Consider the following 14233-nt stretch of genomic DNA (forward strand, 5'->3'; position numbering starts at 1 on the left):
TAACTTGTAAATGTAATGATTAAATTCGAAAGCGTGTCTCGAATGCACCAGTTATATAAAGAAGCAAAAGAAAAGACCCAATAAAAATAATCACTCAGATATTAAAAACAAAAACGAAAGTCCTTTTGACTTTTTCAAAATTCATTTGACAAACAAACTCTGTTGGTCTCCTAATTCTATAGAGCATGCTTGATAAATTTCCAATCTTGTATCAGAGTTGAATCTATCTTTCTTTGTAAGACTGTATAGTTGAATTGCATGAATCTGTCGAAGAGAACGTACGATTTGAAAGAAAATCACGAAGGTTGAACGTACGTCTCTGTCCGAGTGCTATATTGATAGTGACGGGTTGGAAAGGAGAAAATGAAATGCAATTGAAATGACAAAATTCGATTGATAAACGCATGGAAGAGTGTGACTTAGCTTAGTGCTTTTAAGTTTGACCGAGTTCCGTAATTTGACAGATGTTAGCGAAGCAGGCCGACGGTGCTATGAGCACAGTGCAGTGCGAGGGCAGGGGAATCAAGCGTAAGCTGGACTCCATCCACGCAATGCATTCCACTCTGCATGAAGACCAGGATGGTCAGTATTAGCATCGAACCAAAAACAAAAACATTGAGATTGAAAAACAAGCGTTTCCATTGCTCATCTCTTAATCTTTCCTCTCAAAATCCGTTTCATTCAGCAACAACGTCATTTTCTTTTCTCACGACGCGCGTAAATTTGTTGATCTTCCTCCACGATCTGGCTGGATGAAATTTATGTTTGGTAAACGAGCACTTTTGATTTTGGAGGAAACGGTCGCTCTTGCTACCATTATTGCACTTGGCTTGAACAGCTTCGACAAACAATTAACAGTAATAATAATCTCATTGCTCTTTTGTTGCTTGCTCATTTAGTCTCAGTCGTCAGATCTCATAACTACACTTTCCACTACTAACATCTTTCTTCTTTCTCATACTAACTGTCAGCTTTCAAATGGTAGTGAGTCATGTGCATGTCAACTTTCTTTTTATTCACGATAACAAACCTGATTTTCATTTTTTTACATAAAATAAAACTTACTGAACTAGATGGTATATTATATGTGTTATAAATAGAGTAAGCTATGTCACGAGAATAATTGACGTTGATTAAGGCTAAAGAGAATAAACTGTAATTTTTGTTCCTATTGATATGCGAGAGAAATGAAAATGCACGCATTTTCATTTCTAAAGGTAGGTACATTGGCTTTCATTAAATAAATGCCTTTGCAAAATGAAACTAATTGGCTGTCAGGTTTGTTAATAAATCCGTCACCGTAATCACAATGCAGCACATCGTCCTTTATCTTCATTAAATGTCAATCGTCTAATTTACGAACGAGACGAACACTCGTGTCAGCTACAATTACTTGATCGCATTCATAAAAGTACATTGAGATGAGCTAATCGTCTGATTACGACTGACTTTATACGCGCAGGAAATTTTGAAAAAGTATCCTTTTCGTTGAATTGTTGATGAATATACATATAGAAATACTGACATTGTGCTAATTGTAAATGCAAAAGAATGAGTTTTCCTCTGCGTATGGAAAACGTTGGAAAGCATTGTAAAAAATCATTCACCATCGTTTGGTCTTTCTCCAAACGATCATCATATTTATGGCTCGCACATTGTAAATATCATCAATTAATGTGTATCACTCATCCATCTGGCAAACAAATCATGCATTGCGTGGTTAATAAGAACACCAAAAGAGCAGTGAACCGACTGCGTCTTTCGTTAGCTTTGGAAAGGGTTGCTTTACCTTGTCATCAATCGCCCGCGTTAATTGTGGAGGATTCAGTCACAATTCACACTTGAGTGAGCACTGAAGACAATCGATCAGTTTTCAATTGACGTTCACACGAGATGTGTTCGCTGCCAGTTCTTACTCAAACATTGCAGCTTTTTAGCGCTGGCAATCGAACATCGTCAGCGCTAAGAAGCAACAATGAATCGCGCAATTAATGATTGAGCAGAGCAATCACTTGAAAAATCGAACGCCAAGCAATAAAAAGAAACAACAGCAAGTAGTACATTATTGTCGATTTTTCAAAAAGACGCTCGTAGCCCCGCGCTAATCACCCCCAGCAAAACCATCACCACCATCACCACCATCATAACCAAAGCAATTAAAAAAATAAGAAATGAAAAATAAAAAAGCACCGTACCACAAAAAATCATCATCCCTAACATGTGTAACCCATACTGAATCGCTGAAAACCCGCCGCAAGCAGAATCAGCAGCACCATCACAACCGCAACGACAACGACAACAACAACCACAACCTCAACCTCAACCTCAGCCACAGCCACAACCACAGCCACAGCCACAGCCACAACCACAACAACAACGTGGTGCAGAGTCTGCGGATGATTCGACCGGCGCGAAAGAGACGAGGCTGTTTACGGTCGGCGAAGTCGTTTGGGGCTGCGCCCGAGGAAGCGCCGCCTGGCCCGGTAAGGTCGAGGCGCTTGGCCCTCCAACGTCAGCACTCGCTCAGCCCGCCTCCAATGAGCACGATCAGCCAACAACCGTGTGGATCCGCTGGTATGGCGCACAGCGCGCGACCGGCCTCAGCCAGGTCGCAGTCAAGAGCCTTAAGTCCTTGTCAGAAGGCCTCGAGGCGCACCATCGCTCACGAAAGAAGTTCCGGAAGTGAGTGTTGTGCTTTTCTCTACCGCCCTCGCGCACCGAATCGCACCCCCTCTCTGCGCAGAGAAAATACCTCATCGATTCGATCACGTATTTTCTCTCTGTCGAGACGAGCGCGACCACCGAGGCCCGCTCGTTGCCCTTGCGCGCTGCTTTCTTTTCTTCTTCTGTCACCAAGCCTTTTCATTGACAAACAGCTCGCAGGCTTCAATCTTATTACGGTATTGCTATCGAGTGCCTTGTTCTGTTCGTGGACCCTTGCACAACCCGTACCACCGTCCAAAATGCACTTGCCAATTTCAAATTACTTTTATTTCGTTTTTTCTTTTTTCTCAAATCCTCCTTTGTTTTCAATGCTTACTTTTACTAGAATGTAAGACTATATAGGTATTGAACATGTCGCCAGCGAAGGAATGTACTTTTCAAGTGAAATTAGCAAACCAACAGCCAATTACTAACAAAAACATTCTCAAAGTTTTTCGGACTCGGAACTGTCTAGCCATTGTTTATCTTGAGTAACATCCACATTCAACTATCTCGATGTCTGCATGTGCCTAGCTGTAGAACTTTTGCGATTGAGTATCTTTTCGTCTACTTTCTAATGTGTTAGTTCAACTTTTTTGCAACTTTTCAAGTGAAAGAGCGAATTAACGATATCAACGAATACTTCATTTTCATAGATTGAGAAGCAATCCTCAGCGAAACTTATTTTTTCATTCATTCATTCATTTATTTATTTTTTCACTTTGCGAACAAATGTTTGTTTTGCAAATAAATAAGAGAGAAACCTGAGCATTCCTTCAAGCCGAACGTAAATTAATCTTCTGATTTACTGTTTTTTTACTTTCAAACGACCCGCTGCACCGCCCCTAGCGCACCAACTAGCGATAAAGCGAATAACGGCTTAACCATCTGTAAAACCTGTTGCTCTCCTCTTTCTAGAAGTCGTAAATTGAACACACAGCTGGAGAATGCAATCCAAGAAGCAATGGCTGAATTGGACTCGAAACCGAGTTCATCGTCAAGAGCAACGACAGCCACGGCAGCGGCGGCACCGGTGACTCCGGCGACTCCGGCGGCTCCGGCGGCTCCGGCGGCTCCGGCGGCACCAGCAACGTCCTCGGCAAAGCCCGACGCAGTTTCGATGAGGAGTCGACATGTAAAACCAATCGCTCCAGCGCCGCATCCAAAGCCACAGCAGCCGCCGATAACTACTCGTACGATCGGTTTGAGGAAAACGCCAGGGCGCAAGGTGCCCCAGGTCACTCTCGTCGCCGTGGCCGCGCCCAGAGGCAACACCTAGGACTCGTTGTCGCTCTCCTCGTGGCTGAGGAGGCACAATCACCTCACGATATTCCGATAGACTTCGTCTTCTTTTCGTTCGGTTCTTCTGTCGAGCGTTCTATAGCCACTAATAATGTATATCTTTCTGCCCTCGCTTTTTCATCATCGACTTTATTTTTGTACATAATTTAGGCCTAATTGTTAGTTTCTTAAGAACAGATGTGCTCGTTCTTTTCTTTCCGCGTGTCTTCAATGGCAGTTAAAGATCTGAGCACTGTCACGATGAAATTGTACATAATATACATTATTGCGGATGAGAGCAAGATGATTTTTTTAATCTTCGTTCTTTTCATGCCGAGAGTTAATTATTGGACAAACTGTCGAAGCTTTTTTTATGCGGACTTTTTTCTCTGTCAAAGTCTATTATATATATATATACTAATGTGTGATTAACATTAGTTGTTTTTGCCTGTTTACGATTAATACAATATTATTGTGTTTGAACATTTATATTATTTAAGTCGTTTATTTATTGCATCGGAGCATAAAAAAAGTCTATGACTTATTTTACCAATAGTTTACGGCTTCAACGGTACGCCTTACTTTAATTTTCGGTGACCGAACGACCAACATTTATAAAGTATATATTGGATCAACAAGACTGTAATGCTTGCATCAAACAATTCAATCAAAGGAATTTTTTCGCTTATTTGCCGATATCGGTATAACTATCAAAGATACAATCAAAAAACAATATTCCATTGAAATTTTATAAATTTGTTGCACTTTCGTCATCGAAATTTTAAGCATCATTCCAAAAAACAAAAAAACAAAAAAGTAAAAGAAAAGAAACACTATATGCTACGTGAGTTTTGGTAGCTCGTCGCAATAGGAATTAGAGAATCAATTGTTTGGTGCTGTAATCGCTTCTTCATAAGAAGCTAAAGAGAAAAAAAATTAAAATACGATTAACTTGTAAAGAGAGATGTTGTATAAAGAAAAAAAAGTTTTAGAAAAATTTTATCGAATCGGCTGAGTTGAGTCGCGACTGAAAAACGAAAACTTTTGTAAAGAAATATAGTTGTCTTTGCATCTTTTGAAATATTAATAATAATGATAAATAATAATAACGTAAATGAATAGCGAAATGTTTCACTGATAGAAAAAATGTATCACATTTATTCAAAACGTAAAAAAGTCTATATAAACCAGTGTAGCTTTTGATGGCTAGATAAAACGACCTAAAGCAAACCAGTGATATTTTTTGCCATCAGCATTTTTAATTTGCTCTTCAAAGTGATCTGTTCTACTTTGCTTGACTTAATCAACGTACAATAGACAATAAAGAAAAAACATGGAAACGAGCATAAAAAAAATGATTAAAGCTTATTGATAAATTATATGAGTGTCTGTAAACCGAGAAAGTAAATTGAAGGTGTAAAGTTTTTGCTTACGACTCCGCAAAGCTTCGTGTACAAATGGCTTCTTGGCGATATTTGCGTATCGAGCAAAACAGATTAATAAAAAAATTACGCAACTTAACAGTAAACGGGTTTTCAAGATGTCTTAGTATTACGTCTTACATGAGAATAAAAGAAGATAAAAGAAAAAAGGATCTGTACATAAGTCGTAGATCTTAGTTCGCGAGCGATGTTATATTATTACCATTTATTATATTACTATCTCCATCTTTATAATTGTACCAGTAGAACGAGAATTCTTATCAAAGTAAATCAAAAGTTAAAGAAATCCAGTGAAATTTTAATGCTAGACTACGACGATTTTTCTTACTACGTCATCGTCTGAGTATCGACTATGTCGATTTAGTTTTTAATCATTGATTCCTATTTCGTTTCTCAGATAGCCTAAATCAATAGAAACTTGTACTTTAATTTTACAAAGCACTCTAATTACTGTTCACGTACATACGAATACGTGAAAAAACACTTTTGAGATAGTTTAATTTTATTAAGTTTTACGCTTAAAACGTATCACATATCATCGATGGTGATAGTCGACTCAGAAAAGTTTAAATTTGTTATAAATCGACGTTTTTTAAATCAACAATCAAATTATCGATTTTAAGCTATCAATTTTTAAAGCAGCAGACCCAGTAGACGCATATGTTTATTTACGTTTTTAAAAATCAATTGTAATGATTAAAAACCGGGGGACTGAATCAAACTTTGTAAACTTTCCTTAGCTTAGGGAAACCAACTAAAAGTAACTAATTTTTTAAAAAGACAAAAATTCGTACGTATGTGTACCTTAGCAGAAGAATTAAAAAAAATAAAAATAGAACAATAAGAATCAAGTGTCTATGTATATTTTTTCCCATGTCGTATGCACGAACAGAACCGCATTGATACATTTTTATCGTTGATTTTTACACATGTATGGGCGAATTGTATCGTAATCATAAATAAAATGGTTCTACAAACGTAGACGAGATATTTTACAGAGTATGTATTTCCATGACAGCAGTTTTTTAAAGGTATACAAAGCATATACAAGGTAATCAATCCAAGCGTCAGCTTTTTCAAGCCAATGATATGCGTCGAGCATGAACATCCCAAATGCGGTTCTGTCGTTGTACCTTTTAAATAAGCATTTTTAAAATGGGAACACGCTTTTCAAAATAAACAAGAGGAAACAAAATAACAAAAGTATAAGGAGATACACAAAATGAGGGCTTTCATCGATGCGTTTTCGCGTTACTAACGAAATGTTCAAGCAGAGACTTTGTTTATAAAAGTGAGAAATCTTTTTAAGGGGGCATGTAAAGAAAATAATTAAGCGAAGGCGCATCATCAGAGCCTGAACGACGGTTAAAGAGCAGGGCTTTACATGAGAATCCTATAGTAGCGTTTAATACACGAAAAAATAGGTTTAAGAGATGGTATACAGTTGCAAAAGTTCATAAAAAATATATTAAACTTGAAGATCCAATTAACGGTGAATGACGCGAGGCTTTAGTGAACTTTTAAATGTTCATAATCTAGAAACGCAGTGTACATAGAATCATAACGTCTTTATTCCTAAAACGAAAATGCGCATCATACCATCCATTAATCGTACTAAACATTACACGAATGTTTTTAATCGCGTGATGTGTGTGTGTGTGTGTGTGTGTGTGTGTGTGTGTGTGTGTGTGTGTGTGTGTGTGTGTGTGTGTGTGCGCGCGCGTGAGAGAGCTGATAGTAAGGCGTAGAATTAGATTTGTAGATGCAAATGCCAGCTTCATAATCGATTTTCGGACTATGTCATTATTAAATATTTTTTTCTGGGTTTGGGAACAAAAAGGATATCATTAAAAAATAAAGATTTTAAAGATAGCGTATCAACGAGTTCACGTTTCGTTCCTAAAAACATGTACGGAGGAGTCATTAGCAAAAGACATTTAGGCAGTCGTTGAAAACTTTATTCTGCGTCTGTTTAAATAAATAAAAAACATTTAATAAGAGAAAAGTTATAGAGATATACATCGAAAGGAAAAAAGATGACGTGTTTAAGATATTTCAAAAGTTTTACAAATGCTATTTGAAGAAACGGCAACATTTTTACAGATGGAATGGGTTTAATGTTTCACTCGATACAGCCGGAAAAGGATCCCTTATTATAGTTTGATTGCAAAATAGACAAAGCATTGGTGATGGATGATTACTAACAGAAGATAACTTTTCTATTTACAAATGAAGTATCAAAAAGTTTGAATTAAAAAACCGAGCATAATGAATGATCACGATGTGTGAAACGTGAGAATGTATTTTAGATTTAAAAATGGTGTGCTAGAAATTGAAATTGAAGCGGATTATTATTACGAAAAAAGGACACAAGCATAGTCCCCCATCTCCAGGCCCCTCACGATTAGGTGACAAATTAATAAAGCTATACATATATACATACATTATTTAATATTTGGCGTAATATTTATATATAAAGATATATATATATATATAAAGATATATATATATATATATATATATATATATATATATATATATATATATATATATATATATATATATATACATATGATATATATATATACATATGAATTATTAAAGAGATAAATGATAAAGCAAGGAGAAAGTAGTCAAAAAATGTACGGGCGGAACAAAAAAAAGTAGAGTATGTGTAAGCGTGAAATGAGAGAATTAAGAAAAAACCATTTTGAAACTGTGTAGTGAGAGAATGTGCGAGGCTGACTGGCGGTCGAAGAAAAAGTTTGAAGCTATGTGATCTATTAAAAAAACTAGTAGCTTTTAGCTGTAAAGACTTATACTTTATTTTGTAAATTTTGTTTATACAATGTTTGATCGTCGCATAATACTATTGTATGTGAATACATAAGTTAATAAATGATTAACATGTGAAGTTAAAATAATATCTATGACTTATTACTTGCATAGTATTGCTAATGTTTTTTTGCACTTATTCTACGAGTTTTGATTTTGCTGTCTGTATATTTGTCTTCATATTAGGCTCTCTAAAGATATGCCTTTACGTTAAAAACAAAAGCAAACATTTTTTTATGTTTCATCAACTTCTTGGCTATCTCATAATGCATTTTCTTGCATTTCTATAATATTTTCACTTTGTAGTCCTCTACAAATAAAGTCTAATAATATGAACGTGAAATGAAAATGATCGGTAAAAACGTTTCGTTGCCTCTTTTCAAACTTGAATTGCAGCTGAGCTGAATATCATATAGGGATTGGATTCTAAAATTGATCTACAATTGGTTACTTTGCTGCAAAATCATGGCTTGGCTCAAGCTGAGTTCCGCTCGGATCTGCGGGTCAGCTCGCGCTGTCGAGTTTTCTTCAGCTTTTCGAGCTCCTAAGTCAGTTCGAGTTTTCAAGTTTCAAAGCTATTTGCAACAAGTTTTCATTACTTTTTATGAGTCTTCAATCCTACCTGATTGTTCAAGTATATTCAAATGGAACAAACCATTTAGAATTTTAAGATTAAAAATCAACGATGATTTTTTATTAAAAATTAAGCTTAGAAAGTTTGGAAGGGTGCAGCTTTAGCTTGAAGCTTTTGCAGAAGCCTAATGGAAGCGTAAGCAAGTAACGCGTTTCTACGAACATTGCCAACAAAATTATTAAAACGATGAGGTACTTGAATAAACAGACGATACAAAAATTGTGATTTTTTTCTGTATTTTATTCGGTTCTATTGTAAGATTTCCGATTTAAATAGATTTCCATTTTAATACGAGCATTAACGAGGAATATGATTGAAATTTCTTCTCGCAGACTTTTCATATTTATTGCATCGTTTATTGCATATATTAAACTCATTGGTACTAATATCCATCCGGTCAAGCCTTCCTTTTGTGAAAATATATTGCCAAGATTTTTCAATAATGTAATACAATAGACCAACATATAATTATGATGTACGTGCGTTACTCACTTAAACATATTCGTTTGCATGCTCGTTCATTTCCTGAAGAATGAATGAATTGGACTTGCGATTATAAGACTTGAATGCAATAGGAAATAATGATGTTTAACTGGATTACCTCCATCCTGTTTGGTCAACAATAATATGCATGATAGAATAATAAATATGAAAATAAAATTACGATAAGTCATTTTGGAATAATCTGATGAATAAGCTTTGGAAGATGCGTACAGAATAAACGTAAAGCGCAGGTATCAGACTACACGCTTGTTTCACGATTGTCAACTGCGTTTTTACTCGACAGTATTATTCGGGTCAGTAGAACAAAACGCCACCTCAAATTAAACTTGAAAAAATAAATGCAGATAGATCCGGCGAGCGCGAAGAGAAAACTAATTGCGAACGAAATAAATATTGTCGTGAAAGCTAATACGGCTAAAAAGAAGTGGAGTAATAAAACGAATGCACTTGGAGTTAGCGTAATGTATCATAAGTAGGACACGATCGGCGAATGTATGCTCAGTCTGGCCTTTCAGCCAACCGATGCGACCCGTTTCTGTCGTGGCTGCAGGCGTGAATCCAATAAAATGTTAGGCAAGGCAAATTGTCCAAGGGGAGAAAGGGGAGAAAGGGGAGAAAGGGGAGAAAGGCGAGGGCGAGGCATTAGAAGAAACAAGAGACAGCACAAGGTTGCGACGGTGACGTGCCGAATGTTTGTCTCACTCGGTCAACTAACTTGCGCGTTCGTTTGCTTTAGCTTCGACTATTGTCGATTAACGTAGGAACGTAAGGGCCCGTCCAAGTCGCGATGCGTTACGCGAACGGCCGCTTTAATTTTGCCTCGTCTGCACCTGAACGACTTGGATAGCGCGACGGACAAGGTAAGGTTAGCAAAGCGGTTTACTGAAAACAAGCGAAGCTCGAGGCGCAGATTTGATCGGGCCGACTCCGAGCGTCTGCCGGCTTGAATGGTCCACGACTGGCTTCCAGCTGGCTGGCTAGTTGTCCGTCACGGTCAGAGGATGAGATGGCCTGGAGAGCCCAAGCCCACTCTGAGATACGGTGGCTTCCAAGTCCGCGAGGTAAAGTTCGCAAGGCGCGGTGGTGACGTGGCGGTGTCCTGGTGGACGCGACAACGAATAACGGCGAGATTTTGGAATGCTCGAAGGACGACTGTTCGTACGTGTGGAACGTGAGCGCGAAGGAGAGGTGCAGGTGGGTTAAGGAAACGGCGGACTGCCAGCTCGGCTCCTTCGTGCCCTATCCCACTCTGCTTTTCTGCGCTTTCGGCACGGAAAGCTCCTACCTGTTCGCCGGCGGACTCGCGCTCTTGCTTCTTTGTCTGTTCTACTGGTTCCTCGTGCTCGGGACTACCGCCGACAACTTGTAATTGCACCGGTCCCGTGCGAGTCCACAGCCAGCTCGGGCTCTGCAATCTCGCCGCTTCGCACGCCAACAGCTTCTGCCCGTCTCTGGCGACGATCGCGTCGGCGCTGCGCCTCTCCGAGAACGTCGCCGGCGTGACGATTCTGGCGTTCGGCAACGGCTCGCCCGACATCTTCACGTCGATAGTGTCGAGCGAAGACGAGCGACTGATAATGTTCACGGAGCTGATCGGCGCGGGCGTTTTCGTGACCGCGGTCATCGCTGCTTCCGTCGCAGCTGCCTCGCCGTTTCGCCCGCAGCCCAAATACTTCCTACGCGACGTCGCCTTCTACGTGTCGTCCGCCTGCTGGATCTGCTACATCGTGCAAGATAACCTGGTGCATCTGTGGGAGGCTGTCGGTAAGTGGTGCTCGCCTTGGTCAGTGAGTTGGCAGTTCAGTGTGGAAGCCTAAGGACCGGAGTTGCAGGCTGCATCGCGATATACGCGCTGTTCATTCTGGCAGTGGTGCTGACGCAACGCCTGGAAGCGAGTCGCGATCGCCGCAACAGTTGAGTAGTCCAGCACGTTTCGAACGCGCGCCGCGAAAGCTCATCGAGGCCCGTGCCGCTTCTGCTGCCCTAGAGCGCGTGCCAATGTTGCGGGACGAGCTGGCGCTGCGTGCATTCGTGGCCAACAGAGGTAGGGATTCGTTGCCCGTGCCGCAGCTGCCGAGACGCACTCGCGCCTACGACGTCCAAGCGAAACTCGGTGAGCGGAACAACAAGCTCTCTTGGCTGTCGGCTGCGGTTCCGTGCGATTCTCTCTCTCTCTCTCTCTCTCTCTCTCTCTCTCTCTCTCTCTCTCTCTCTCTCTCTCTCTCTCTCTCTCTCTCTCTCTCTCTCTCTCTCTCTCTCTCTCTTTCAAGCCTCTTCTTTCTCAGACGTTGCGATCAGCCGAGAAGTCGAACGAGAGCGTAGGCTGAGTGGGCGATCGGCTGTCGGAGAAAGGACGTCGGGGCCGCGGTCGCACAGACCTCAAGGCCTGTTTCGCGAATTCTTCTACGACGTCAATCCCATCAACGCGGACGAGTGGCGCTCTTCGAAGCGCATACTCAAGCTGATACTGGTGTTGCGCGCCCCGTTCATGCTGATGCTGCAATTGCTTGTGCCGGTGGTCAACGAGACAGCCGAGAAACGAGGCTGGTCCAAACTTCTCAACTGCGTACAGCTCGCGGTGACGCCGATCGCCGCGCTCTGCATTCTTGAAAGTTAGTTCTCTCAGAAGATTTGCTCTCGTTAAGCATTCGACGTAACAAGCAAAGCGATTCAGCAATTTCGTCTACATTCAAATTTTTGGCTCTGCTAGTGTGGGACAGGAAAGTCGGAGCGTTGCCCCTCTTGGCCGTTTGCTTCGGCTGCACTTCGTTGCTCGCCTTCGTAATTTTCTTGCTCACCTCCGCCGACAGAATCCCCGAATATCACAACGTAAGACGAAAACATGTATTTTCCGCTGGGAAACCGAACGCGATATTTCCATAGATTTGGAATTGGCGAGAAATTTCCGGGTCCAACTGCAGCAAAAAATAAAATGTGGAGTAGAGGAAATAGCCGGAAATCCAATAATACTGGAGAGGGAGCAATAATTGAACGTCTTGGTTGTGTTAATGAACGAGCGTGTGTAGGCACTGGCGTTCGTGGGATTCCTGGCGGCAATGTTGGTCGTTTACGCGGTTGCCCAGGAGGTGATGGCGGTACTGGAGACCGTGGGCTTCGCTAGCGGTATCTCCGATGCTATGCTCGGCCTCACCCTACTCGCCTGGGGCAACAGCATCGGTGGTAAATATTCGTCTCTCCCTGCCTCCTCCTCTGTTTCGTTTTCGGCCCTGCGCTGACATTGGCAGATGTCGCGAGAGCATTGGTTGCTTGCATCAACTCCCAAGCACGCCTTTATTTAACACTGCTTTGCGTCGCGTTGCATTTCACGTGACTATTTTCCGTTATCATTCGTCCACAGATCTCATCTCAAACGTAACGATCGCACGCAAAGGATATCCTCGGATGGGTTTTTCGGCATGTTTCGGTGGTCCGATGTTCAACACTCTGCTTGGTTTGGGTCTAACCTTTGGCATCTCGGCTGCTCGAAGCGACGGTCTCCAAATACCAATTCGCACGAGCGATATGGCACCTGGTTGCCTTGCCTTTTTACTGTGCTCGCTTCTCAGCAGCCTCATTTACCTCGCCGTTACTGGCTTCATTGCGAGGAGGTCTTATAGCTACCTCTTGCTTAGTGTTTATGCGGTGTTCATGCTCATCAATGTACTCAGCGAATGGCACGTTATACATCCCTTGGGTACCGATCATAGACCTGACAATGTTCTGTAAGACCTTCTTTGAAAACGACTAATAAAGCTTCCTGAACCGTTGGTCTTTCAATATTTTCCATTTCATCAACCACAAAAAAAAAGACGCTCAACAAAAAGCAAGAAAAGGTGAGCTCCTTTCGAGCGCCGAGAAAGAAACGAAAGAGAGAGAGAGAGAGAGAGAGAGAGAGAGAGAGAGAGAGAGAGAGAGAGAGAGAGAGAGAGAGAGAGAGAGAGAGAAAGAGAAAGAGAAAGAGAAAGAGAAAGAGAGAGAGCCCTTTGAAAATAAAACTGGCAGCGCGGTAAAACAAAAAGAGATCTTCCCCGCTAGCAGAAAAAAGTGGCAGAAGAAGGAAAAACGAAGAAGATGCGCGCGGGCATAGTAATATAGGAGAGAGCCAGAGAGAGAGAGAGAGAGAGAGACAGAGAAAGAGAAAGAGAACGTGAACGTGGTCGACGCTTGGCAACGCGAATTAATTCAAAAGCGAGCGCAAGTCCGGATTAAATTAAACAGAAGAAAATACGCGCCAAGCTGACGCGCTTGATATTATATCAGAATTATTTCCAGGCCGTGGTAAAGGGTTGAACTGAAAACTTGCCTCTGTGTTTTTACGTCGTCGCGTGTAAACGGTGAATTCGCTTTATCTCTCGGTTTTTAGCTGACTTGAAATAACTCGAAGCGCAGGATAGGCTTTTTCTTCTCTTGCTTAATCTGCTGGAAAAAATGTTTGACAAGCTGCCTGCCGAGAGCTCGGCACAAGAATAGTTGATTTTAGTCAATCGCGAATCACGTCGATGTTTTTGACGCTTCAAGTTTTCCATTGAGAAATTGCGACGGCCTCCTCTGAACTACTCCAAAGTCATTCGGTCATAAAGCTAGGGAAAGCGCAACGAACGGGCATCGAATAAGCCTCGAGAAATTCCGGTAATTGGACGACATCGTGACGAGAAGCAACAAACGTAGAATCGCACTTGTGCAATAGCCGACTTTATACCAGTCGGCGTCCTTATATTACTTGGCAGAGGGAGCGAGCGAGCAGCGCTCTCGCTGTCGCCGTCGCCGTCGCCGTCGCCGTCGCCGTCGCTCCTCTTTATCTTTTCGACACGAAACTTTCATTTGGTTTTCATTG

The 14233-nt window shown here is 41.2% G+C and overlaps 2 protein-coding genes across 2 annotated transcripts in view; both read left to right on the top strand.

Annotated features, from left to right (window-relative positions):
• Positions 1-6650, top strand: part of LOC131668445 (AF4/FMR2 family member lilli-like) — an 86800-nt gene extending 80150 nt beyond the window's left edge. The window contains exons 16-18 of the mRNA XM_058942619.1: positions 465-582; positions 2262-2682; positions 3622-6650. Of these exons, the coding sequence (XP_058798602.1) occupies positions 465-582; positions 2262-2682; positions 3622-3982 (900 nt within the window). The 3' untranslated portion in view covers positions 3983-6650. The remainder of the gene's footprint in view (positions 1-464; positions 583-2261; positions 2683-3621) is intronic.
• A 3750-nt stretch (positions 6651-10400) lies between these two features.
• On the top strand, positions 10401-13125 carry LOC131668530 (mitochondrial sodium/calcium exchanger protein-like). Its single transcript, XM_058942807.1, is given in 9 exon segments — positions 10401-10460; positions 10547-10776; positions 10838-11163; positions 11232-11312; positions 11387-11512; positions 11685-12011; positions 12110-12228; positions 12426-12616; positions 12684-13125. Coding segments are annotated over 9 exon segments (1902 nt in total).
• The last annotated feature ends 1108 nt before the right edge of the window (positions 13126-14233 follow it).

Source organism: Phymastichus coffea, unplaced genomic scaffold (assembly GCF_024137745.1).
Source record: "Phymastichus coffea isolate CEN01 unplaced genomic scaffold, Cenicafe_Pcof_1.1 PCOF00078, whole genome shotgun sequence".
Classification (NCBI taxonomy): Eukaryota; Metazoa; Arthropoda; class Insecta; order Hymenoptera; family Eulophidae; genus Phymastichus; species Phymastichus coffea.